Here is a 24,843-nt window from a genome sequence, read left to right on the forward strand (position 1 = left end):
CGGTTTCTAGTTAAGTGTTGTATAATTCTGTGATAGTAACACACTATTGAGAAATCCAGCATTTGCCTGCTTGTCACAGGCTTTAGCCATTCCACTGATTCCTTGACTTTGGTCATATATGACATAACCTTGCTTTCAGATATCACATCCCACATACAATTAGTATTACAAGGGTGCTGAGGCGAACAGCTGTGTTTTCACTTTCTTTAATATTTCAACTAAATGTCATAAGTGATTTTGCTGAGAAAACAAGAACTTCCTTTAAATTCCCTGCATCATAGGTGTTGTAAGATTTTGTGTTCTGTCCAAATGTTTTTGGGTCTGTGGCATCAAATAGGTTGTAAATGTAAAGGCTTTGCCTTTGTTGAATCAATTGTTTTACTGCATTATTTTTACGAAGACTTTAAGAAGTCATTACTGTAAACAAATCAGATAAGTAAAGAACAGCTAATTCTAAAAACTAAAGAAAAGTAATAATCTTTGTTATAATGTTTTGTAATGAACATTTTCCATTTGAAGATAACTACAGAAGTAGTAACAATAGGTTGCATTATTTTGATCCACACTTGCCCAGGCATCAGATGCACTGAAGATGTTTACGGTCAAGTGCAGTTTTAAGAGCTCTGTTTAAATCTCTTTTGCCTTACGTCACATCAAGAACAATTTCTTTAATTTCTACTTCTTTACTAGCAAATGATCACCATTATGTCTTAACATGCTGCGTTTGTCAGAGAGACCTGTGTATGCCAAAAAATATTTATAAATACTTACGTACATTTCTAAATACTTAATGTACTTAATACTTAATGTTCAAAAAAGCATTTATAAAATCATTTTTTAAAAAAATGGTCTTTTAAAAAAACTCATTTTTAAAATAAGATTCTTAATTGTCTTTTTCTCATTGTAACTTCTAGACAAGAAACATAAATACAGCATATACTTGCACAAATGTTGGGTCTTGAAACCCGAAAAAAATCGATCATAAAATCAGACCCCAACTTATAGATCCGTTCAAAAATATGACACTTTTTTATGACACTTCTTGCTTCCTCCAATCTTGTACCAGTTTCTCAGACACATAAATTTTGTTGCAGTAGCGCAGTTACCAATTTCTGTCCCAACTTTAACGACTTTTAATTTAAAGCCAGCTTCATATTTTCTTCTGATCAAATGCTCCATCGTAAATAAGGGATGCTCTTACAATAAAGGTGTATGAGGGTGTGAGATACAAAAAAACATAAAACAGTGCAAACATCTCTTCGGAATAGTTTAGGTATTACCGTAAGGTCATATAGGCACAATACACAGATAAAAAGGCAGTGTGCTCCATGGTTACTCTCTCAGGTAGGTGTTAGCATATCATAATCTCTTAGACCAATAGCTTGAGTTTTCCGAATTCGACTTATACAACTGATATTATAAAATACCGGTAATTATACAGTAAAATCAAGCCCTGACTTATCCAGGGGAGAACTTTAATGCGAGTATATACAGTATACACTTTTGTAGATAGAGTAGGTGCTACTCTGTTCTTTAAATTCTTCTAAGGTTTACTAGACTTTGTTAATGAATAAAAACCACCACATTAAGACAAGTTACTGTTTATTAGCCAGCAACAAGCTCTCCAAAACTATGCATTTGAAGATTTGAATGGGCAACAGACTTGGTAAGAACTTTGCAATTGTTAGATTATTTTACAACAGGAAGTAGAGACAAAAGCATGGAGAGGACTAATGCTAGATGTACATGTTGCTGCAGTTGTCTTTTTTCCATGTCTTAGTTGTAAAAAGTATATCCTTAAACTGAGATCTCCATCCAGAGAAAAATAATATTTTGTCAGTGTGTCTGCCAAAATAACTGGATAAAATGATTGTTGGTACTGAATCCACACAATCTTAAACACTCAGACCAGACTGGTAAACAGACTAGAATAACTTTAAATATTGACAGTAGTGTAACATTTATCAATTTTTTTAAACCCCTTCTCTAAATTTTTAGCACAGTCATTTTGGTCACACAAGGAATCGTTGTTAGTTTGGGAGATTTCCATGGCATATTTTCAAGTTCAAGTTTATTGTCATACACACATAGCAAACATTTCTTACAATATTTGTTAGTTTGACTGGCTAAACGGTAACCTTTTATTAAGATAAGACTGAAAAACTGAAAATTTCTGAAAGATGCTGAGCACAACCTTTTAGAACAATAACATGTGGATCTGTAATTAAAATATTTGTCTACACAATTGATTGCAGTTATGACTGCTAACCTTATGTACTGGAGCATCTATCACAGACCTTGTAAAAAAAAAAAAAAAACTCTTTAAAGTAATTTTCTAAGGCAGACCAGTTCAAATCAGTTTACTGTTTAATGCAGTATGAAACATGGCTTTAGTCTCCCACTTCGTAGGACTAGGATTACATGAGAAGTTTTGTTTCCCCTTTTTTGTTTCCTTGTATATTATTTGACTTTTACACTCTGCGCATTTTTAAATTACTTGCATAAACTCTGTTTTCCCTTATCCTAAACATTTATTATATTTACTGGTAATTCTATATTGGATTGTCATTTATATTCCATAATTAACCAATGTCCTATCCAAATTTTTTCCTGCATTATGCTTAGTATTACTGGGATAAGCTCTGTCTCCCCACATTCCTATAATTAAATAAGCAGGTTCAGAAAATGGAAGGATGGATGGAAAAATAAGCATAGCAGTGTGATTACATTTTTTCTTTGTCTTTCTTTCTGAATAAGAAACCAACTGTGTGAATAAATTAAAAGTTAAACAAAATTCAGTGTGTATTAGCATTTCAGAAACAATGTGTTAAGAACACAGTATTCACATTTAGCACTCCCTAGCACTCAACTTACTTATACAAAAAAGATAAACATTGCTGCTTATGAATTACAGCATCCTAGCTTTCCATTGTATGTTAACATATCCCATTACATCATATAGTGACAGATGCTTCATGTCTATCTTATTTTGTCAGTGACCTTACTAGAACTTCCAGTATCACTTGAATAAGTATCCATTTCTCATTTTTATAGGGATGTTGGTAGTGAAACTTTATTTTATTCACAGTTCATTCTATGCCATGATTCCTTTCTGGCTGTGGCTCAGATTTTGTTTTATGGCCATTTTTTTCCCTTTTTGATTATTTTGTTTACATTCATTTTGCTTGTGTTTATATTTGTCATCTTTGTTTTTAATTTTGTCTAGGTATCAATATCTTGGCTATATTCCATGTATTTTGTGGGTGGTATGTCTTTTGTGGTGGTATGTAAAAACTATATAGTCTACCACACACTTGGGGGCTCAGTGACAGATGGTAGACCATAAAGAGAGTTTGGACAAAATGAAATAAATAAATGCATTGTTCAATGTAATAATAAACAGATAATAACATTGTATATGACCATAAATACAGTAATTACATTTGTTATAAAATGTTTTTGTTGCTTATGTATTTAAATACTTGTTTAATTATTTCTTCTATGCAATTAAATGAAAACTGTTATTTTCACTCATTAAAGTTGAGCAATTGGAAAATTGGAGTGCAAGAAAAAGTTGCACTAAATTGTGTAAAGTGGCCAATTTTTATTTTGAAGTTGCAAATTCATCATTAGAAGACTGCATCTTCCCTTGATGGCCAAAGATTTATATCAATGCTACTGACAGTTCACCATTTTAAATAGAGAACTTGCTAGAGGCCCAAACTTTGATGTGTGAAACTTGAGCCCTGACTATTTTTTATCAGAATATGTGTTGGCACCTGCTGACCCCTAAAATGGATGCAGTGGGTGTGAGAATTTTGTTACTTAGTGTGGTTCACATTCATGAAAATCAGCCTTTATCATTGTTATAATTTGTTCTTGCATGTGGCCACAAGGGGGTGCCACTGAGCCCCAAACCCAAGAAACAGTGATCTCCAACAGTTTGTTGTGGTAAAATAAAGGGTATTTATTTACACACAGCACCTTTCACAAACATCTCTCCAAAAATCGGACACAGTAATAACAAAAATCCATAAACACTCCACTGAGTGTTGCCTGCTGCCTCCCAACTCTGATTCTCAAATGTGAGGAAGCGGGCTGCTTTTAAGCTGGAACTGGGAATGCTTCGCCGTGCCACGCCATGTCTTCCATGAAGCACTTCCAGGCCATGACAAAAGTAGGGAAGTCCTTACAGTGCTTTCTATCAATATGTAGGTGACCCGTACAGGGCTGTGCTTCTGGGCTTCATCTCCCAGATATCCCTGCAGATATCCTGAATGGGATGCTATACGAATACCACTGCCACCTGGTGTATGGGGGATAGAACAATTCCTGATTCTCTGCTTCTGTTGGTCCATCAGTTATATCGTACCGGCCAGGCACAAAGTTATTTCTCTGTCCTGCCGGCCAGTTTGTTTGTTTGATCCACTCTGGCCCATTCTCCTCCTATAATGTATTATAAAGAAACCTATAGGCAAGACCTAATTAATGCAACTGTTCTTTTTTTCTCCATTAAAAATTAAAGCAGTATGAATATACGATCAGTTTAATTCCAAGCCTCTACAAATTATTTAAATTGTAGTCCCCTCATAGCACCAGCTATTTTGGTTACTTTGGGTTTTTTAAATCCTTGTCCTTGACGACCAGCAGTTTTTAACTTTAAAAAACCCTTATCAAGCGGCGTCATTTTTGCTAAATCGCTTGTAATTTGACCTCTCCAAATTAGAATCATTGCTGTTATTGAAATGTCTGGAGTATAAACACATGTTTGGTCTCTTTGTAAAGGTAACATTCTCTAGTTTCACCCTTAGTAGTCAGAATCACTGTAGGTGTGACTGATCAAAAGTTATGCACATTAGAACTCACAGAAAAAATGAATTTTTTTGTTCTCCCCTAAGTTTTTTTGTGAAAATAAAGTCCTCTATAGCTGCAGTACGTAGGTGGGGACAGAAACACACTATGTACCGACAGAATAACTTGTTGACTACTCACATTTCAAATTTGAAAAGAATACCTGTAAAAATGACATTTTTACACCAGTTTTTATGTGGGCATGCCCAGGTGCTTTTTAGAGGGACCATTATCCACATTTTGGAACGTATGGAAAAAGTGTAATAACTTTTGAATGCTTCAACCCACATATATCAATGAGGGCTCTACTGAAAGCTTACACCTAAAGGAATCTATATCTACACACAGTGTCATTCTATTAGTTATGGAAATTCATATTCCATACTAAAAACAATAAAAAATACACATTTCAATATAAAAATAGTCAAAACAAGTCTTATGGGCCAAAAAAAAATATATATTTTATTTTTTACTTTTTTTTTTTAATAAAATGCACACAAACTATATACATTTTTTACAAACTGTTACAACACAGCTCAGCGTTTTTCCATGTGCCACTGATTGTAGCAATCCCTAACATGCAGAAAGCACAAGGGCGTGTCAGATGTCGCTCTCTGCGTCAGACATATCCATTGTCCGATTGAAAACTGTGACGCCGCGTACATTCGTCTACGACTTAATCGAGAGTGTATTTACATTTATCTGTACGTTTATCCATATTTAAAATGCAAAAAAACTAGGTGAAATCACAATAAACAACCACGCACCAAGTCTGCAGACTGGCACAAATGCCAGCTTCGCAGCTCGATCGGTTTTGTTTACAAGTTGGTATGGCAAGTTACATATCGGCGTGCTCAGCTGCTCATTGGCTGTAAGTTTGGAGTGTCACTCACAGCGTCCAATCAAACTGGTAGATTCTAACAGGGTTTGGAGTTGTGCGTCATCGTTCAGCTGTCTGTGACACTCGTTGGCTATACGAGGTGCCAGTCACCCCGCAGACCCCTCGTAATTGGCCAACTTAGGTGTCAATCAGAAGCTAACACTCCCGTGTAACATGCTTTAGCATGGTTATTGCCGACAGAAACAAATTACATCTGATATGACCAATAGAAATGAAAAAAAATGTCGGAGCTAGTCTCGAGTTAAAAACGCTTTCTGGAGTTTTGTCCCTTTGAGGATCTATCGTGTGTTTTGGACCTAATCGTTTTACTGGATTATATTCCCTGGAGCCTTACGGACAGAATGAGATCAATATTGCTCGGAAATATTGATGTTTGACTTGCAGAGAGCCTTCAAAGGTAGTCAAAGGTAGGAAAAGTCAGCTCTTAAAAGTATTTACTTCTCTGTAAAAAAGGATTTAGTGTCAGTGCTGTGGTTGTTGTGTGTCAAAATGGTTTATATCATCGGAAAGACGAGACTCTGAATTTTCATTTGATGTGTAGTATGTCGAGGTGCATGACAGAGGGGCATGCACACATGGCTGTGACATGATTGTGACGTCGTCCAATCGTCGTTATGTACCGGGACCGGTACGTGTGCATGTTAAGGGGTTTTAAGGTAATCGATGGTCTCAGTTTACTGAGAGCATTTTCTGAAAACTGTTTACATGTTGTAATCAAATGAGTAATATTTTTTTAGGATTATTTACATTTTGGTAATATTTTTTCTTGAGTAAAAGGAACATGTGTTTTTGAATGTTTGTATGGCTAGCCAGTTTGTTCTGTGGCTGTATTGACTTTTTCTATTACTTTTTGAATTTGTCTTGAATCAATCATTATCAATTATAAATCACTATCAAATATCAGATGTAAAAATTGGTAAGGCAGATATTTTAAGTCTTGTATATTGTGTGTTACTAACAATTCAGCCATTAAAACAAATGCAAAAAAACTGAGTATGAAATTTCTTGACGATAAATGTCATTTCCAAAGATGACATTTATACTATTTAACATTAAGCAATTACATTAATTTAGTGATCAAAAGAATCAGAAGCATACTATATTGGTAGTGACAGGTATGCGCTTAAAGCTTGCAGGCTGTTGAGCTGCACACTTCATATTTATTACCAAACTTCAGACATGCTTGTATTGTTAGGTATGCATAAAAAGAAATCCGTCAAGTTCTGTCTCATTTATTATACATTTACTGCTCCTGAAAGAATGCTCATTTTACCGAGTTGCTGGGAGTTATACAGCTGCAACCAAGGATGCTTTTTTATTTCTTAATGAAATACAGTAAGGAGGGTGATGCCATAATGCAGTTGGTTCAAATACCTGTCCAGTCACTTTGATAGACTTGAAATCTCTACTTGGTAACATGTTATGCACAAGTGCAGAAATAGTTATTTGAACTAAATGTTCCCTTACCCAGCTTCCATTTGTGTTCCCTATGTCCTCAGTTGAAGAACAGATTTTTAAAATAACTGTTGGCGTTCATTTCACTTACTATCTTTATAAGTTTCACTCTTTTAAAATGCCCCATCTTAATCTAACACTTGGGTATATCTGAAAGGTTAGTCTGTTAGAAAAATCCTAAATTCACAATGATAGAGTATATCTTCAGATCCTACTAATTTTAACATATTTTGAGACATCTCCAGGTACTTCTAGATGGTGCGTGTAGTTTTTATCAAACTCTTAAAGCATGCCAAAGGCGTGATAACCTTCTGAAAAACTTAATATACATATTGAAATAAACACGATTTTCAGATATGCTGAAATTATTGCCTGTTAAAAAAAGCACCCTTTGTTTTGAATAATACTGTACAACTTTTCTGTTTATTTTAGGATCTCTCAAAATAAGCACTGTTTCAGATTTCTTAAAATTTGATGTGAAATTTGAAGCACATTTTCTGAAATTTTTTCTTGGATGTCTCAGAGTAGATTTCTTCTCATTTAGAGACAGCATAAAATGTTAGTTATACTTATCCATCACATGATATATTTTATTGCATTTTAATTTTGCTTAAAATAACTACCCATTTACTTGAAGTGCATCAGCTCTAAGTTAACCAAAAATAAAAATTCTTAATTCTTTAATATCTGTTGGGAGAAATGCCACCAGGGCTCCATCTAAATCAGCAGAAACAGTCAGAAAGCCCTAAAGGTGTTTCAGTGTTCCTGTAGGGAAGCATACAAATGTAGAGTGTAAACTACCAAATCAATTAAGATGAATCAGAAGATATTTGTTGTACCATGAGGCCTGATTACATTTATTTCCCTCCAGTCTCTTACGCATTGTACATCCACTCCTTTCTTCCACTAAAGTATCCTCAAAAGTACTTACCTATGACTGCTTATGTTTTTTCTTGTTCCTCCCTACTTCCAAAACAATTCAAGCTCTTGCCAACTAGATAGCCCCTTGATAAAAACTTCTATGACAACATCTTAAAGTGCTTTACAAAAAATAGAATGTAAATGCCATCACAAAAGTTGAAGTAGAAATAAAGAAATTACATTAACATTTGTCTGGAATGTCAGGAAAGTCAGATACAGTGATCCCTCGTTATATAGCGCTTCGACTTTTGCGGCTTCACTCCATTGCAGATTTTAAATGTAAGCATATCTAAATATATATCACAGATTTTTTGCTGGACAATGGGTCTTTTAATTAATGGTACATGCTTCCTCGGTTTGTTTGCCCAGATGATTTCATACAAGGGACGCTATTGGCGGATGGCTGAGAAGCTACCCAATCAGAGCACGTATTACGTATTAAATAAAACTTCTCAATGATATACCCGCATGGTGCTTCGCACACTTAAAATCTCTTAAAAGTGACAGCACTTATTGATTTTTGATTGTTTGCTCTTCTTTGTCTCTCTCACTCTCTCTGACATTCTCTGCTCCTGACAGAGGGGGTGTGAGCAGAGGGGTTGTTTGCACAGAGGATATGGACGCTCCTCTAAAAAATGCTGAAAGACTACCTTCACATTGCTCCCTTCCTTGCTGCCGCTTTATTGCTGTACTTCTCATACTTAAAAGCCCAACAGCTCATATTGATTTTTAATTGTTTGCTTTTCTCTCTCTGTCTCTCTCTGACATTCTCTGCTTCTGACGCGCACTCCTTTGAAGAGAAGATATATTTGCATTCTTTTAATTGTAAGAAAGAACTGTCATCTCTGTCTTTTCTTTTAAGCACAGTTTAAACTTTTGACTAAAGGGTGTTATTTCATGTCTAGAGGGCTCTAATAATGTTAACAGTGTGGGAGAGTTTATAAGGGCTTACAATATATAAAAATAACCATACAAACATATGGTTTCTACTTCACTGATTTTGGCAGGCTCATTCCTTACAGCTTACTTACAAAAGTTGGGCAGGTTTCATTTCGAAATTCTACGCGTAATGGTCATAACTGGAACCTGTTTTTCCGTCCATATACTATAATAGACGTCTGCTCGATGGCCGTGGGAGGCGGAGTTACGCCTTCCACATAATTTAATGCCTGCCCATATAAGGCCGTCCGTCAGCGGCAATCCAATAGAAACACTGCCGCTCAATATTCACGGGTGAAGGACTGTGCTTATGCAGACGAAGATGAGATGGTCAGGGTGGTGTTTGGCACAAACTCGGCAAAACTGCGAGAGAAACTTTTAAGTGCCGGGTCTTAGCTACATTAAATACAGCCGTGGACATCGCACGAGATGGCACCAGCACAGCTGGGAACACTTCGATGAATGAAACCTGTTATCTTTACAACTAATCAAATCCTTGATGACAGCAACAATCATAACGGTCATAAGACTATTACATTGACAATCATGTTACGTTATTTTTAAAATGTTTCCTTTTCTTAGCACAAGCACAGCTCAGAAGCTTCGATGCATGTACTCCATAACGCATTAAAAAAAAAAAAAGGATTTAATCACACTTTGCATTCCAAGCAAAGGGTAACTTTTGTCAATGCATGATTTCCTGGTACATCGATTACATTGATGCACACATCAGAGCTACAAAAATGTAAGAGTCAGAAGAAAGCGTGTTTCTAGGACTGATCGGAGGGAAATTTCATTTCAAAAGACTACCCGACGGAAGCCTTGATAAAAGCGTGGTTTTGTGCACACTGTCCAAATACGAACCTGATTGAAAGAAATAATAATAATGAAATCCTTGATGACAGTAGCAGTCATAATTGTCACAAAACTATTACATTGACAATCATGTTACGTTATTTTTAAAATGTTTTCTTTTCTTAGCACAAGCGCAGCTGAGAAGCATTGATGCATGTACTCCATAACACATTACAAAAATAACGCATTTAATCACACTTTGCATTCCAAGCAAAGGGTAACTTTTGTCAATGCATGATTTCCTGGTACATCGATTACATTGATGCACACATCAGAGCTACAAAAATGTAAGAGTCAGAAGAAAGCGTGTTTCTAGGACTGATCGGAGGGAAATTTCATTTCAAAAGACTACCCGACGGAAGCCTTGATAAAAGCGTGGTTTTGTGCACACTGTCCAAATACGAACCTGATTGAAAGAAATAATAATAATGAAATCCTTGATGACAGTAGCAGTCATAATTGTCACAAAACTATTACATTGACAATCATGTTACGTTATTTTTAAAATGTTTTCTTTTCTTAGCACAAGCGCAGCTGAGAAGCATTGATGCATGTACTCCATAACACATTACAAAAATAACGCATTTAATCACACTTTGCATTCCAAGCAAAGAGTAACTTTTGTCAATGCATGATTTCCTGGTACATCGATTACATTGATGCACACATCAGAGCTACAACAATGTAAGAGTCGAAATAAAGCACGTTGCTAGCACTGATCGGAGGCAAATTTCATTTCAAAAGACTACCCGAAGAAAGCCTTGATAAAAGCGTGGTTTGGTGCAAACTGTGCAAAAATGAGTTTGCATACCACCGAGGCGCTTCAACCTTACGGTACCATCTAAATGCAAAACATGTTACAGTGAGCACAGAAACTGTGTATGCTGTTAGCACTAGCAGTACGGGTTTGAGTACCAACAAAAGGTGTCGGCGGCCCAAACCTCATGAAATGACTGGCTTCAGAACCAAAATTAGTAAGTCAACATAGGTCAAACTTACAAATTCTCTCGCAAAATTCATTGCTTTGGACTGTAGACCACTAACAGTGGTGGAAGATAGGGGGTTAGAAAATGTGCTATAGTTAACGTATTTCAAGTAAAATTCAACAGCTTTATGACACTGAAAAGCAAGCAAAATTAGATACATTACTTACTGGGGATTATTGGACTTCCGTGACCATTAGTAATTCTAATTACAAAATGTTCAATGATCACACTGTTTTAGCCTAATGTACAAAATAATTTTGGCTAAGGTTACTCACAGTTTAAAGGTGAGGCTGGTCAAATTACCTTTTATGCTTCTGCCTTATTTTTTTAAGAAGAAAAACTGCACTTTAAAGTTGAAATTTTTGTTATTATTATTTAAAGACAATACCATTCTGAAAATGTACTTAAAGTACTTAAAATACCACTTTTTTTTTTTTAAAGTCTGCCCACATTTAGCCAGGGATCATATTTTTGTTTCTGTTTTGAAATGAAATGCAGTTTAAATACATTTTTTTCTCAGAAATTAAAACAGCTTGAGTTTACAATATTCCTGTCCATGTCTATTATTTGATTCTGTCACCCACTAAAACCCTTTTAAATTAAAAAACAACATTTGCGATTTGGGGCAAATTTCCATTCGATTAATGAAGATTAATTAATTACACAGCCTCTAATTAATTAGATTAATTTTTTTAATCGAGTCCCACCCCTAATATACATATACATATATATACATGTAAGTGTGTGTATATATATATATATATATATATATATATATATATATATATATATATATATATATATACACTGCTCACAAAAATTAAAGGAACACTTTAAAGAAACACATTAGATACATCAGATCTCAATATGAAGTTGGATATCTATACAAATAATGACAGGGCAATGTCTTAGGAACAAAAGGATGCCACGTCTTTTAATGGAAATAAAAGTTTTCTGCCTACAGAGGGCTCAATTGTATAGACACCCTAAAATCAGAGTGAAATGAAGATGTGGCAGGCTAGTCCATTTTTTCAAAAACTTAATTTCTGCTACTCAACATGCTTTTCAGTATCTTGTGTTGCCCCCACGAGCTTGTATGCATGCTTGACAATGTCGGGGCATGCTCCTAATGAGACGACGGATGGTGTCTTGTGGCATTTCCTCCCAGATCTGTATGAGGGCATCCCTGAGCTGCTGTACAGTCTGAGGAGCAACCTGGTGGCACCTAATGGAGCGAAACATAATGTCCCACAGATGTTCTATTGGGTTTAAGTCAGGGGATCGTGAAGGCCATTCAATTGTTTCAATTCCTTCATCCTCCAGGTACTGCCTGCATACTCTTGCCACATGAGGCCGGGCATTGTCGCATTAGAGGAAACCAGGACCTACTGCACCAGCGTAGGGTCTGACAATGGGTCCAAGGATTTCATCCTGATACCTAATGGCAGTCAAGATGCCATTGTCTAGCCTGTAGAGGTCTGTGAGTCGCTCCATGGATATGCCTCCAAGATCATCACTGACCCACTACCAAACCAGTCATGCTAAACGATGTTACAGGCAGCATAATATTCTCCACGGCTTCTCCTGACCCTTTCACGTCTTTCACATATACTCAGGGTGAACCTGTTCTCATCTGAAAAGCACAGGACGCCAGTGGTGGACCTGCCAAATCTGGTATTCTATGGCAAATGCCAATTGAGCTCCCCGGTGCTGTGCAGTGAGCACAGGGCGCAGTAGACATTTGGGCCCTCAGGCAACCCTCATGAAGTCTGTTTCTGATTGTTTGGTCAGAGACATTCACACCAGTGGCCTGCTGGAGGTCATTTTGTAGGGCTCTGGCAGTGCTCATCCTGTTCCTCCTTGCCTAAAGTAGCAGATACTGGTCCTGCAGATGGGTTAAGGGCCTTCTATGGCCCTCTCCAGCTCTCCTAGAGTAACTGCTTGTCTCCTAGAATCTCCTCCATGCCCTTGAGACTGTGCAGGGAGACACAGCAAACCTTCTGGCAATGACACGTATTGATGTGCCATCCTGGAGAAGTTGGACTACCTGTGCAACCTCTGTAGGGTCCAGGTATCGCCTCGTGCTACCAGTAGTGATACTGACTGTAGCCAAATGCAAAACTAGTGAAGAAACAGTCAGAAAAGATGAGGAGGGAAAAATGTCAGTGGCCTCCACCTGTTAAACCATTCCTGTTTTGGGGGTCATCTCATTGTTGCCCCTCTAGTGCATCTGTTGTTAATTTCATTAACACCACAGCAGCTGAAACTGATTAACAACCCCCTCTGCTACTTAACTGACCAGATTAATATCCCATAAGTTTCATTGACTTTATGCTATACTCTGATTAAAAAGTGTTCCTTTAATTCTTTTGAGCAGTATATATATATATATATATGTGTATGTGTTGTGAACTTGAACCCGGACATAGACAGACGGACATCGTTGGCTCCACCACACACTCGTTTATTTTACAAAATTTACAATATAAAGTCAGTGCCTCTTGCACCGTTCCCCCAAATGTCCAGGCCACACGGTCAAAATGCCTCTCTCTCCTGGCTGCCTCCAGTCCCCTCTCCAGCTCCATCCCTCTTCCACCCGACTTCCGCCATCGACTGAAGGGAGACGGCCCCTTAAATAAGAACCCGAATGGGCTCCAGCTGCTTCCTGGCACTCCTCCGTAGCCACGCCCCAGTGTGGCGGAAGTGCCGGCTCCGCACACGGAAGCCGTCCAGATGTCCCCTGTCATCTTCCCCCCAGCACTTCCTGGTGTGGCAGAAGTGCTGGGCTCCAGGGATATCCAGGCACCGGGGCACCGCCTGGCGGTGGCCACAGGTCCCTACAGGGCTGGGTTTCCAAGCCCTTTACCCGAGGCTCCCAACATAACCATGGCGGACGCCCCCTCGTGGTCTGGAGGAGGCACAAGCCCTCCTTCGGTCCTCCTGGGCGTCCCGGCCAGGCTCCAGCCCCAGCCGGATTGCCACTATATATATATATATATATATATATATATATATATATATATATATATATATATATATATATATATATATATATATATATATATACACATTACATTGTCAATCATGTTACATTATTATTAAAATGTTTTCTTTTCTTTTCATTACTTCTTTAACACAATACTTCTCCGCTGCGAAGCACGGGTATTTTGCTAGTTTATTATGTTTTGTACTCCTTTTCTTATCTGGTGCAGGTTTTATTTTGTTAAAGCACTTTTCTATTTGTTTTCATGTAGGCAAAATGCAACAGTAAAATAAAAGCAAAACAAAAGAATTCAAAAATTACCTAACCAACTCCATTAAACCCAGATTAAAAAAAAAAACAATAATAAAAGTCAGAAGCTAAAGTAGCAATAAGGAATGATCTAGGACCAACAAAACTCACAAGGTGAACAGGGAAATAAGAGAAGCACAAAAAGGTAATTGAACAACAAAAGCAAGAGGTAGCTAAGGCTTCAGTAAAGAACTGAAAAACTCAGGTGATATATGTTATTTGGTTGTTTAAATAACACTTGAAGGCTGTAATGGCAAAATAGTAAAAATAAGGGATAGGTCAAAAATTACAAACATTACAATAAATTAGATTTAGGAAATTAGGCAAAATTTACAAAAATAAAAAATTACAATTCATAATTGAATCCTAACCGCATTCTGCTAAAATTTACTATTAAAAACCTAATGATAAATTAAGATGTATTTGAAGTTGCCCTTTTTACAGTACTTACTATGCCTTTCCATCCTGATTGGTGGCAATTTAGGCAATCAGTTCATTAGTAACTAATAATAAGTATCATGTATTAGAGTGAATTTTTTTAATCCACATAACATTTCATTTACTGTTTTAAGTAACTTTGTTGTTCCCTTTCTTGCAGTTTCCCTGCCGCCTGCTCCCTAACTACTCATTATTCCTTTACAGTATGCTCTGCAAGTAGTTCATACTTCACCTGTGTACCACTTCAATTTACATCAGTTTTCCCTAAAGAAGATCAAAATAACATATAAATCTGGACAGATTAGACTATCCTTTTACAGCAACAGTCCCCAGGCCTGTTAAAAGGTATTTATTTAATGCAGTGATTTGTGCCCAATTCAGCAGATGCTCAGAGGCGATCTTAACTATATATCCAGAGATTCTCACCCAGCTACAGTGGGTCCATTAGCACTGCTGACCTCCTTAAATTCACAAACTGAGTTCCAGAACTCAGTTTTAGCCACTTTGTACTTGCAGGACATTCGTTTGTCTAGTAACCACAGTTTCTGTCCATAGATGAAGATGGAGATATAGACTAAATGGGTTAACTTGAAAACACCATTTAAGGAATTAGTTCCCATTTCTCCATTATACATCAGCATAACACTTGAAAACTGTCCAATTTATTGATCAGTCCTGTGATTACCTTATAAACAAGATCCCTAGGAACCTCATTTCTTCCACTTTGGGAAGCTTATCTGCAGCGAGCAAACCAGTCATTTTTGGGAAAGTACTGTAATGCATAATGTCCCTCGATTTATATTCAGCAGTTCTTGTGTTTTTATGTGTGAATTTCTTTAATGCATTGCCTAGTGGATAACAATTTTATTTCATACCCCAAAATCCTTTTCACACCTTGTGTTCATAATTTTTTATCCAGATATATATCACTTTTCACATATCTTCATTCAAAATAATTTCCTGGTGTATGGATATTTTACATGCACAACAAAAACAATGTTTCATAGCACTTTCATGCTGGATGTGGTGATTATGGAATGCAAATGCATAGCTGACTGCCTTGCTACTTCACATAAATGGAAACTATTTTGAAGTTTGAGGACACTGAAACAGAGTTAATAAGTGACCTGGTATTTGAAGAGGACCTTAAGATTTAGCTGAAAAACAAAGCTGAATGTTAAAAGACTTAATAACAAAACCAAGTAAAAATTCTCTGCCCCGAGGAACTTCATCAAATGGCAACGCGCTTATAAAAGAAGCATGGGATACTAAAGGACATCATTGTCAGAAAGTTGGACTTTTTAAGAACTGATGGACCTTTGCTTACTAATTGACTATTGATTAATATGTTGACATAATTTGTTACCTATTGGATTTCACGGAAACAAGTACATATTTGCATAATTTGGTCAATTTTAAGGGTCAAGGGTAGACTCATTACTGCAGATAGACAGAAAGAAGTGGCTTTGACAAGATAATGGAAATCCCAACAACCCAAGATCCGAACCAGATAAGAGTGAGAAATGGACTTGTGCCACCTTCTGAATTTAGATGTAATGTATATCTCACCCTTGGCTACTCTATATGGCTCTTGTTGATTAAATTAAGGTTTGTTCTAGTTTGTTTGAACTGCAAAGCTTAATTCTCATTTCATCTTCTGAAACCACTTTTCCTGGTAAGGATTACGGTTGCAGGCAAGCAGATCAGCCCAGACTTCACTTTTCCCAACTACAGGTTACAGTTCTTTCTGCAGAATTCCCAGGCATTCCCTAGCCAGCAGGGTGATATAATCCCTCCAGTATCTCCTGGGTACACTAAAGGTCGCCACTTGGGGGCACATCCTTACAGCATACCCAAAACACCCTAACTGGCTCCACTCAAGCTAGAGAAATAGTGATTCTGTTTTAGGGCTTTCCTGAATTGCTGAGCTTATCACGCTATCATGGAGTGTCCGCCCAGCAACCCTGCAAAGAAACCCTATTTCTTCCCCTTGTGATTTAATTTTTTCAGTCATTACCCACAGTTCATTGCCATAGGTGAAGAAAATGACGTAGAAAGACCTGTAAACCAAGAGGGTTGTGTTTAGACTCTGCTCCCACTATACCACTATGGATCAGTACAGTGCCCACAGAACATCTGCCACCACTCCAATCTGCTTGTTGGTCTTCCATTCCTTTCTCCCCTCACTCATGAACAAGATCCTGAGATACTTGAACTCATCCACCTAGGGCAGTTGTCCCCCCCTTCCCTCACCTAGAGAGAGCAACCCACTGTTATCTGATAGAAAACCATGACCTCATACTTGGAAGTACTGATCCTCATTCTTGCTGCTTCACATTCGGCTGAAAATCACTCAAGTGTGGGCTAAAAGTCATAGTCATAAAGCAAAGAAAACATCATCATCTGCATAAAGCAACAGTCCTACTCCTAGCCTCCACAACTGTATACCTGCAACTCATAAGCTGAACCTTGATATTCTGTCCATGAAAGCTACAAATATGACCAGTAATCGGAAAAAGGCACAACAATGTCTGGCACACATCATCAACCCCAGAAGCTTTACCACAATGGAGTCCTCAGAAAACCGTAGTGACTTTGGAAAAAGTGATGGAATCCACCTCACCAGACATGTTCAACACATATATGAGGGCTTGTCCACTAGGTAAAGATTTCCTGAAAGTGATTCTCTATCACTTTGCAATGTTCCCAGAAGAGGTCAGCACATCTCCATCCCTGCTTAACACAGTCTGGGCAAGGTCATGACCTCCCTTTCTGCGTTTGAGTCTGATGGCTTCACCCACCTCTGGTGTCCACCATTATGTCCTAGGGTTTCTGCCATGAAATGCTTGAGTATATTGACAAAATTTACTAGGACTATAGCTGCATAAGAGGGTATACACTTTTATCATGTTGTGTTGTGTGCTATGAGAGGTACACTCGCTATAAACACAAATTTATTCAGGATAAGTTGTTTGAGAGATGCTACTGTGTATGTATATATAAATGCATGCAAGATAAAGGAAAGGTAGCTGTGGGTTCCAATGGAGGGAGTCTTATGTAAGGTGGTACTAGGGTTGGGCAATATATCGAATTTTGGATTTGATATTTAAGAAAAATAAATATGCAAAATAATATTGTGATGCTCAACACTTATATTGTTTACCCCAATTTCTTCTGAAAGTAAAATAAATTATGCAAAATCTACTCCTAAGAGAATTTATATTGACACCACCCATGTCACCTGTCAATGGTAAGTATAAAAAAAAATGAAGTGAGGATCAGAAGAAACAATGCAGAACAGGTAGTTAGTCTGTATGCAAATGATTAGGTTTTACAGGAGATACTAGTTCAAGAAGCACAATAGCTAAAAATAAAACATTTTAGTAAATATGAATAGGCAATTAAAGCAGAGGAAGCACCTGCAACATGCTCTTCTGCCTCCCTGGCAAAACAGGTCCCTGCTAAGCAAAATTCTTTTTTCTTTTTCTTTTCTTCATTTGCTGTTTCACTACATATGATATGAGCGAACAAGCCACAGGGGGACTTAGATAATGCTGTGTGATTTGCCATATTGTAAAACACAGTTTTGGATTCTTTGAGCTAAAAGTACTTACTTTGTCAGTGGTCAGAAAACTGCACTAACCAGTAATTCACATCACATAGAAGTGACAGGAACATGTAGCGTAAGTCCTCATCCACCTATTTCAAGTGATTTACACTCTGTGTTGAATAAAAACATCAGCCTTTGTATTTTTTTTTATTTTGCATGTGAATTATTCAATATTCATATCAGTTACAGGGTTAAATGCATTACTTGCTATTTTATTTAGCTACTGAATTGAAATTCCTAATTACAACAAAGGGTATTCAATGTACAATACATTCGTTTTGCATTAACACTTATAAATATGTTGTTCTAGTGAATTTTTAAAACCTTTTAATCTGATACTAATTATTGTGGTTGTATGTGAAGCAACGCTGTTGACACTTCATAAGGAGCTTTTGTTTTTTTGGGCCAATTAATATAAAAAATATATCCTACGACACCACTTACCGTTTCCCTACCAGTTATACAGTCAAACTTAGGATAGGGATGCGTGAATGCTATAGGTGAGCACTAATGTGACATGTCACATTCTAATGCTTCATTTTCATTTTGGCATTTATTGGGGTGTTATGAAAAGGGACCGATTAGGCTTTGAGTATGTTGTATACACAATGCATTTTCAGTGGCCAAGGACAATTGGATGCTGTTTCATTGTGTGCTCGCTCTTAAGAATATAAATCTGTAGCAGAGGTTCAAAGATTTTGCATTAACTTTAATGTGCCTCAGAAAGCAAAAATTTCATTCCACAGAATTTCCATTTTAATGTAAAATGCTACAGACAGAAAGAATGGGATCAAAGTTATGAGGACTCTTAGCTGAACCAGTTATATAGTGATTTAAAAGCGTGGCTATAACTCCGTTCACACCTTAACTTTGGATAGGCTACGTTGCCGAAGCATTTGTCATATTAAAAAGTGACCACCTGAATGAATTCCACAGCCACATCAACTCAATGTTCCATGCAATCCAGTTCACTAAGGAAAGAGAAATGAACCAACACATCAGCTTCATGGACATCTCCATTGAAAGAGGTAGCAATGTGTGAGTGTTTATCACAAGGAATGTTATGTAGACAAAATATTAAATTTTTCTGCCAATCACCTCTCATTGTATAAATAGAGTTGTGTTTAAACATTGTTCAGAAGCTTTTACACCTACTGTAATATGAGGGAAACTAAAAGAATGAACGACATCTTTTAGACACTATCTTTTATCTGTTCACATTAAATGGCTACCTTAAGACATTTATCAAACAAGGCTTACATAGTAGATACCACAGACCAGAGCAAACAATCAATTCCAACTCCAACCTCATTCCACCTGGCACAGCCTTCCTTATTGTGGTGTATCGGAAAGTAAAGAGTGCATAAACTTGCAAACATTCTGAGGACGGTTCTTTTTAATACCAAAAGCAGGAAATCAGCCACAGAGACAAGGAACATAGCATACAGTGTACCAAACAGCACATGCCCTACTGTATATGTTGGACGAACATCTAAAACACTTGCAACAAGTATACAAGAACATTGCACTGTCTAAAGCAAGGACTCGCTGTCTCTGATATATACACATACAAGTTCGACCAGACACACGTTTAACTAGGACATAGTACAAATAAAATTCAGTGCTAATACTAAAAGTGCCAGAGAGCTGGCTGAATCATGGATATCCAACGAAAACACCAGCATATGCAGGCATGAAAAGAAAAACATCCACATATTAAATAAGTCTTTATGTCCAACACCCTCCGAACCCTACCTTATTATTCCTATTCCACCATCCTCATTTACCATATGTTACATTTTGATCTCTACATGTCTAATCATTTTCCTCTGATGATGACCCTGATAGGTTGTCAAAAGCTTAGGAATTAAAAAATATTTTAAGATACATGAATCATGTTCTCCCTTTGAGGATTTCTAGCTACCAATATGCAAACCGTATTACAGACCTTTGCTTTTATGTTATATATATGTATATTGTGGATCACCGGGGCCCATACAGCTGCCCTAACCCAACACAGATAGGCAGACACAAGTTGTTACACAGCACACATGGTTTATTTACACTTGGGGAGTGTTTTCTTTCTCCCTACAGCACAGTGCACAAGCACCATTCACAATACAAGTCTCAGTCCTTTTATAATTCTTCTCTTCCATCCTTCCACCTCTAAACCCTCTCTGGCAAGCTTCGTCCACCTCCTCCCGACTCTGGCTCCCCAAATGGAGCGAGGTGGCTCCTTTTATTCCGGTCCTTGGAGTGTTCCAGGTGGCTCATCAGTATTACCTGGAATCACTCCCAGGTGTGGTAGAAGTTCACTATAAGGCCCTGAAGCTCCCCCTGGTGTCCTCCACGGAACCCAATAGGGCTGAACCAAACTTCAACTCCACCTTAATATTTATATTTAAAATGTGTGGTTGTTTATTTGTACATATAAAATGTGTATATATAAAATGTGTATAAAGTCAAACAGAGAGTGAACCATGTTTAATGATTGGTAGACACAAATGCCAGGAGAGTGTTCAAGGCATTAAGCACAATTTATTAAATAAAAGTAGAGGGGAGATTTTTTTTCCAGCCATATTTGTTTTATGTGATTTATGCTGACTGTTTCTTAGAGGCATATCTGAAGAAAAAAAAAGTTCATATATTTCTTATAACAGAATATACCACATTTTGAACTCTGTATATAAAATGTGCATGTGCATACCTGTATGTATTTTGGGTCAAAATATCACAATATCAATTTAATTCCGTATTGTCTAGTCCTAGGTAGTACCCCTGATAAGAAGCCAGCAGCTGCCTTGAAGATGAATGTGGTTTGAAGCCGGCTAACAATATGAAAACTGCTTATTTGACCCAGGATTTTAAAGAACAAATTTTTTAAACCACATTAATGAATTTCTGAACAGATGGCATGTACTATGCCAATGAATATCCTTTTAAAACAGACAATAAGAAAAGCAGAACAAGATCTAAGAACAGGGGGGTTGCATGTTGTCTCCACTGTAAATATCTCATTTGAATGCAATTACTGTATTAAATATAGTCCTACAAAGCACATTATCGTTGTTATAACTGTTACAGGTACTATACAAAATAAAACCCTAGCGTTATGTAATTCTTCTCTTAGGATTATGACATTGTAGGTTGAGGAGGTATGTGTGCCTTAGTGATCTGTAGAACTTGGAGATGATTGAATCTGGATTTTCCCATGCCAAATAAGTCTAAATTGAGGGGCTAGAAATCAGACTTTCATAATGGGTCTAAAAATAATCAAACAGAACCTCATCCAGAACAGCAATGTCAGGACCTACTCCTCACACTAGACAGTTAATGCTATTAACTGGTATGCATTTTATGACCAGGTGGCCCAAGTAGTCGAGTCAGGAAAAGTGATATTGAGTTGCCCATTGAACTCACTACATGCAACGTAAATGAAGAAGTCTTGTATGATGCCAATTGGGAGTCAGGCAAGGGCAGGACAAATCCAGGTACACTAGTCCTTGACTAAGGAACTGGCTTTTTGGCTTAGAATGTAACACTCCAGCAAGGAAGAAGTCCATGTTTGTGTTGGCACAAAACAGACCTAATTATATATGGACACACATCAGTGTACAGTATTGCATTTCCTTTGGTTACCCCATTGGAATGAGGGTATATTAATCCTTACTCTAGAGCTGGTGTGAAGATATTCAAAGGAACTTGGCTCAGTGTCAAGCAGCTGGAGACTGTATTAGTGTACAAGTGGGTTGTATCAGTGTAAATTCAAGTTACAGAGAGGAAGCATTTGACATTCTGTTGTGCATGTGTGTCTAAGTGTCTTTATGGCTAGATGATTCAGGGCACAAAATTGTGCTGCCTACCACCTCTGTAGTTATTGTAGGAAATTTCAAAACTCACAAGAAGAATGTTAGAAATACTTGGAGGAGTTTGATAAGAAGGAATGGCTTCTTTGATCTTTCTCAAAGAAATTGGCATTTTTTTCTTTCCTAGTCATGGATTGTTCTTCGTAAACCCAAAGTTCAAAAGCAATGTAAATTTTAAGGGAAGTACAACTGGCAATTCAGTAACTAGTGTTAGTCATCAATTAATGACTCACAACAAATTCTGGACACTTCAAGTCTTCATGTTGAATAGAGGCTTTGAACTTTCAGCTTATGACCACTTGATGATGAATTGGCTCTGAAGGATAGATGGTTGTTAGTTGTGCAGACCGAAAAGATGAAAACGAGATTATGGAGTGCTGGGAATAACTAGTGAATGCCTCTGTTCATGATGAATTGAATCTCTGGAAGACCTCCTGCATCTTATTAAAAGTTTGTGGAGTCTGTATGGACTTTGCTTGAGATTTTGGTAGTGAAGGCAGCCACAAGAATCTGTAAGAGTAAGCTGTGAAAAAAAGTAGTTATTCCTACAGTATTTGCAAGAGGCCTGACTTGAGAGATGGCTGCAAACCAAAAAGTGGAAGCAACAGAAGTGAACTAGGGTGTGAGGAGAAAGTTTGAAGTAATGGGGAATGACATTCAAACATCTTAAAGGAGGTTCTGGTAATCTATTCGGTGACTTGGAATATCCAGGGAGGATGTTGCTCTGGACATTTTTAGCAGTGATGGTGAGACACTATCCTAACCTTTAGGTATGTTCACAAGGTGCAACATTTTGGGAGCTCTGATACCCTGTTAACATGCACTCTCTTCATTACAGTTTTTTGCAAAATGGACTGTACAGTTTTGTTCATTCCTGTGATTTACAAATGCTCTGTGGCTTGCATCTTCTTTCCTAATTGAATCAGTGATGCTAAACAGATCATTCAGGTTAGCAAATTAAAATATGAAGTCATTGTAAAGTGATCCTGTGCATACAAAAGGATGCCTCTAATTTAATGTACAGTATTACACTGTTTTTAGTTGAACTGCTCATTCTATTTGTATATTCTGTGCACAGTAGCACACCACTCATATCAGGTGAAACCGTATATCTATAAAAGAATAAGTTGATCATCATATCATTTGTATATGTATCCCAGTATCTCTTCTGATGGGGAAAAAGTGGCATGTTCAATGTATAATGCTTGCAGACATTGATAGCATCCTGTCAAACGTATATCTCAAAGGAATCGTTTCAGTTTTATTTCCAAATAGATAATTTTTGGATGAGCATCTGTCTTTAGCTTGGAGACATTATCATCTGCATTATAATTTGTTATTCATAACACATTTTTAAACCCAGTCACAAGAGAGGTACAAATAGAATATTTAGGGCAATAAAGGACAGACTCGTGAGTTAATCAGTAAACTGTAGCTTTGCCCATAATATATTAGTCATTTATTATGCACTTTCAAGTGAAAATGACATCCCTTATTGCAAATGTGTACCTCTTAAAAAAATGTGAACCTTTGGGTTAATGTAGTGGCAGTTGTAAGGATCCTATTAATCCCGAGAGAAGTTTTGTTTTAAGATGTCAAATTGTGACTTCTGTAGTTTTTCTCAATGCAATGATTCAGAGTTTCTGTGAATGTTAATTATAATATATCTCATTCACATTTATTATCTTGCATTATTGCCATTTAGCTTGATTTTGGTTCATTGACTGATGTGCTGAAACTAACAACTTTGTTGTAGCAGCAAGAGATCTTTTTTTAACTTATGTGATGTTTAGGATGTACATTTAATAAAATGTTTTACTTTATTTTCTTAATTTTTTGGGCCTATTGGAAAATAAGGCAGTCTATTCTACACATAGAACATTGTTGCAAGTGTGACCCATTTCAATAACGTAAAACATTTTAAATTTATGAAAGATAAAACTTAGTGTTATATTAATTTGTGCATTTCTTTACATCACAGGTAATATCAAGTGATCATATGGACAATGCATTATTTCGACTCTCTGGAAAAGGTGCAGATCAGGATCCTAAGGGTGTCTTCAACATCAACAAAAACACAGGAGAAGTGTTGGTCACTCGCACCCTGGATCGTGAAATAATTGATTTTTATAATGTAAGTATCATATTTACAGTGTGACTGAGCTACTGATTATCTTTCTTAGGCCGAGTCCCCTCTTTGGACAATATAGTTTTGCTAAACAGAATCACAAATTATTGTGGATGCTATTGTACATGTTACTATATTGTTGTGTGCTAGTCTTGCTTAATACAGTATATTTTTTTTTAGTAGTTTTCTTTGGAGCTTTAAAATTTTATGTGGCTCTTGATGGCAACAGTTAAAATTATACCCCTAAAATGTCTTCAATGTCTCTTTCAATTAGTTTAGTTAAAGTGTATTTTCAACAGGTGTAGATTTGATAAAATGTAATATATGCTTTTTGGTTTATATTTCACTTAATGCAACTTTTAATTAATTGATCAAGAAAACTGAAATATATTACGACTCTTTGCTAGATTGGTGGGCATGTAACTAATTTAAACCTATAAAGTGTAATGATTTACACAGTAAAGTAATATGGTTTTGTGTTTGTAATTTTTTTATATAATTAATCATTATTTGATCATAATTAAACAAAAAAGATAGCTCAGTGTAGCTTGTGCAGTTTTATTTCAACAGCAAAGCAAATTCAAACATGTTTAAGCCAGAG

The 24,843-nt window shown here is 36.8% G+C and overlaps 1 protein-coding gene across 1 annotated transcript in view; it reads left to right on the top strand.

The window, feature by feature from the left end:
* Positions 1-24,843, top strand: part of cdh13 (cadherin 13, H-cadherin (heart)) — a 1,331,220-nt gene that overhangs the window by 562,356 nt on the left and 744,021 nt on the right. Inside the window, exon 5 of the mRNA XM_039763495.1 lies at positions 24,096-24,248. Coding sequence (XP_039619429.1) covers positions 24,096-24,248 — 153 coding nt within the window. The remainder of the gene's footprint in view (positions 1-24,095; positions 24,249-24,843) is intronic.

The sequence above is a fragment of the Polypterus senegalus genome, chromosome 9 (assembly GCF_016835505.1).
Source record: "Polypterus senegalus isolate Bchr_013 chromosome 9, ASM1683550v1, whole genome shotgun sequence".
Classification (NCBI taxonomy): Eukaryota; Metazoa; Chordata; class Cladistia; order Polypteriformes; family Polypteridae; genus Polypterus; species Polypterus senegalus.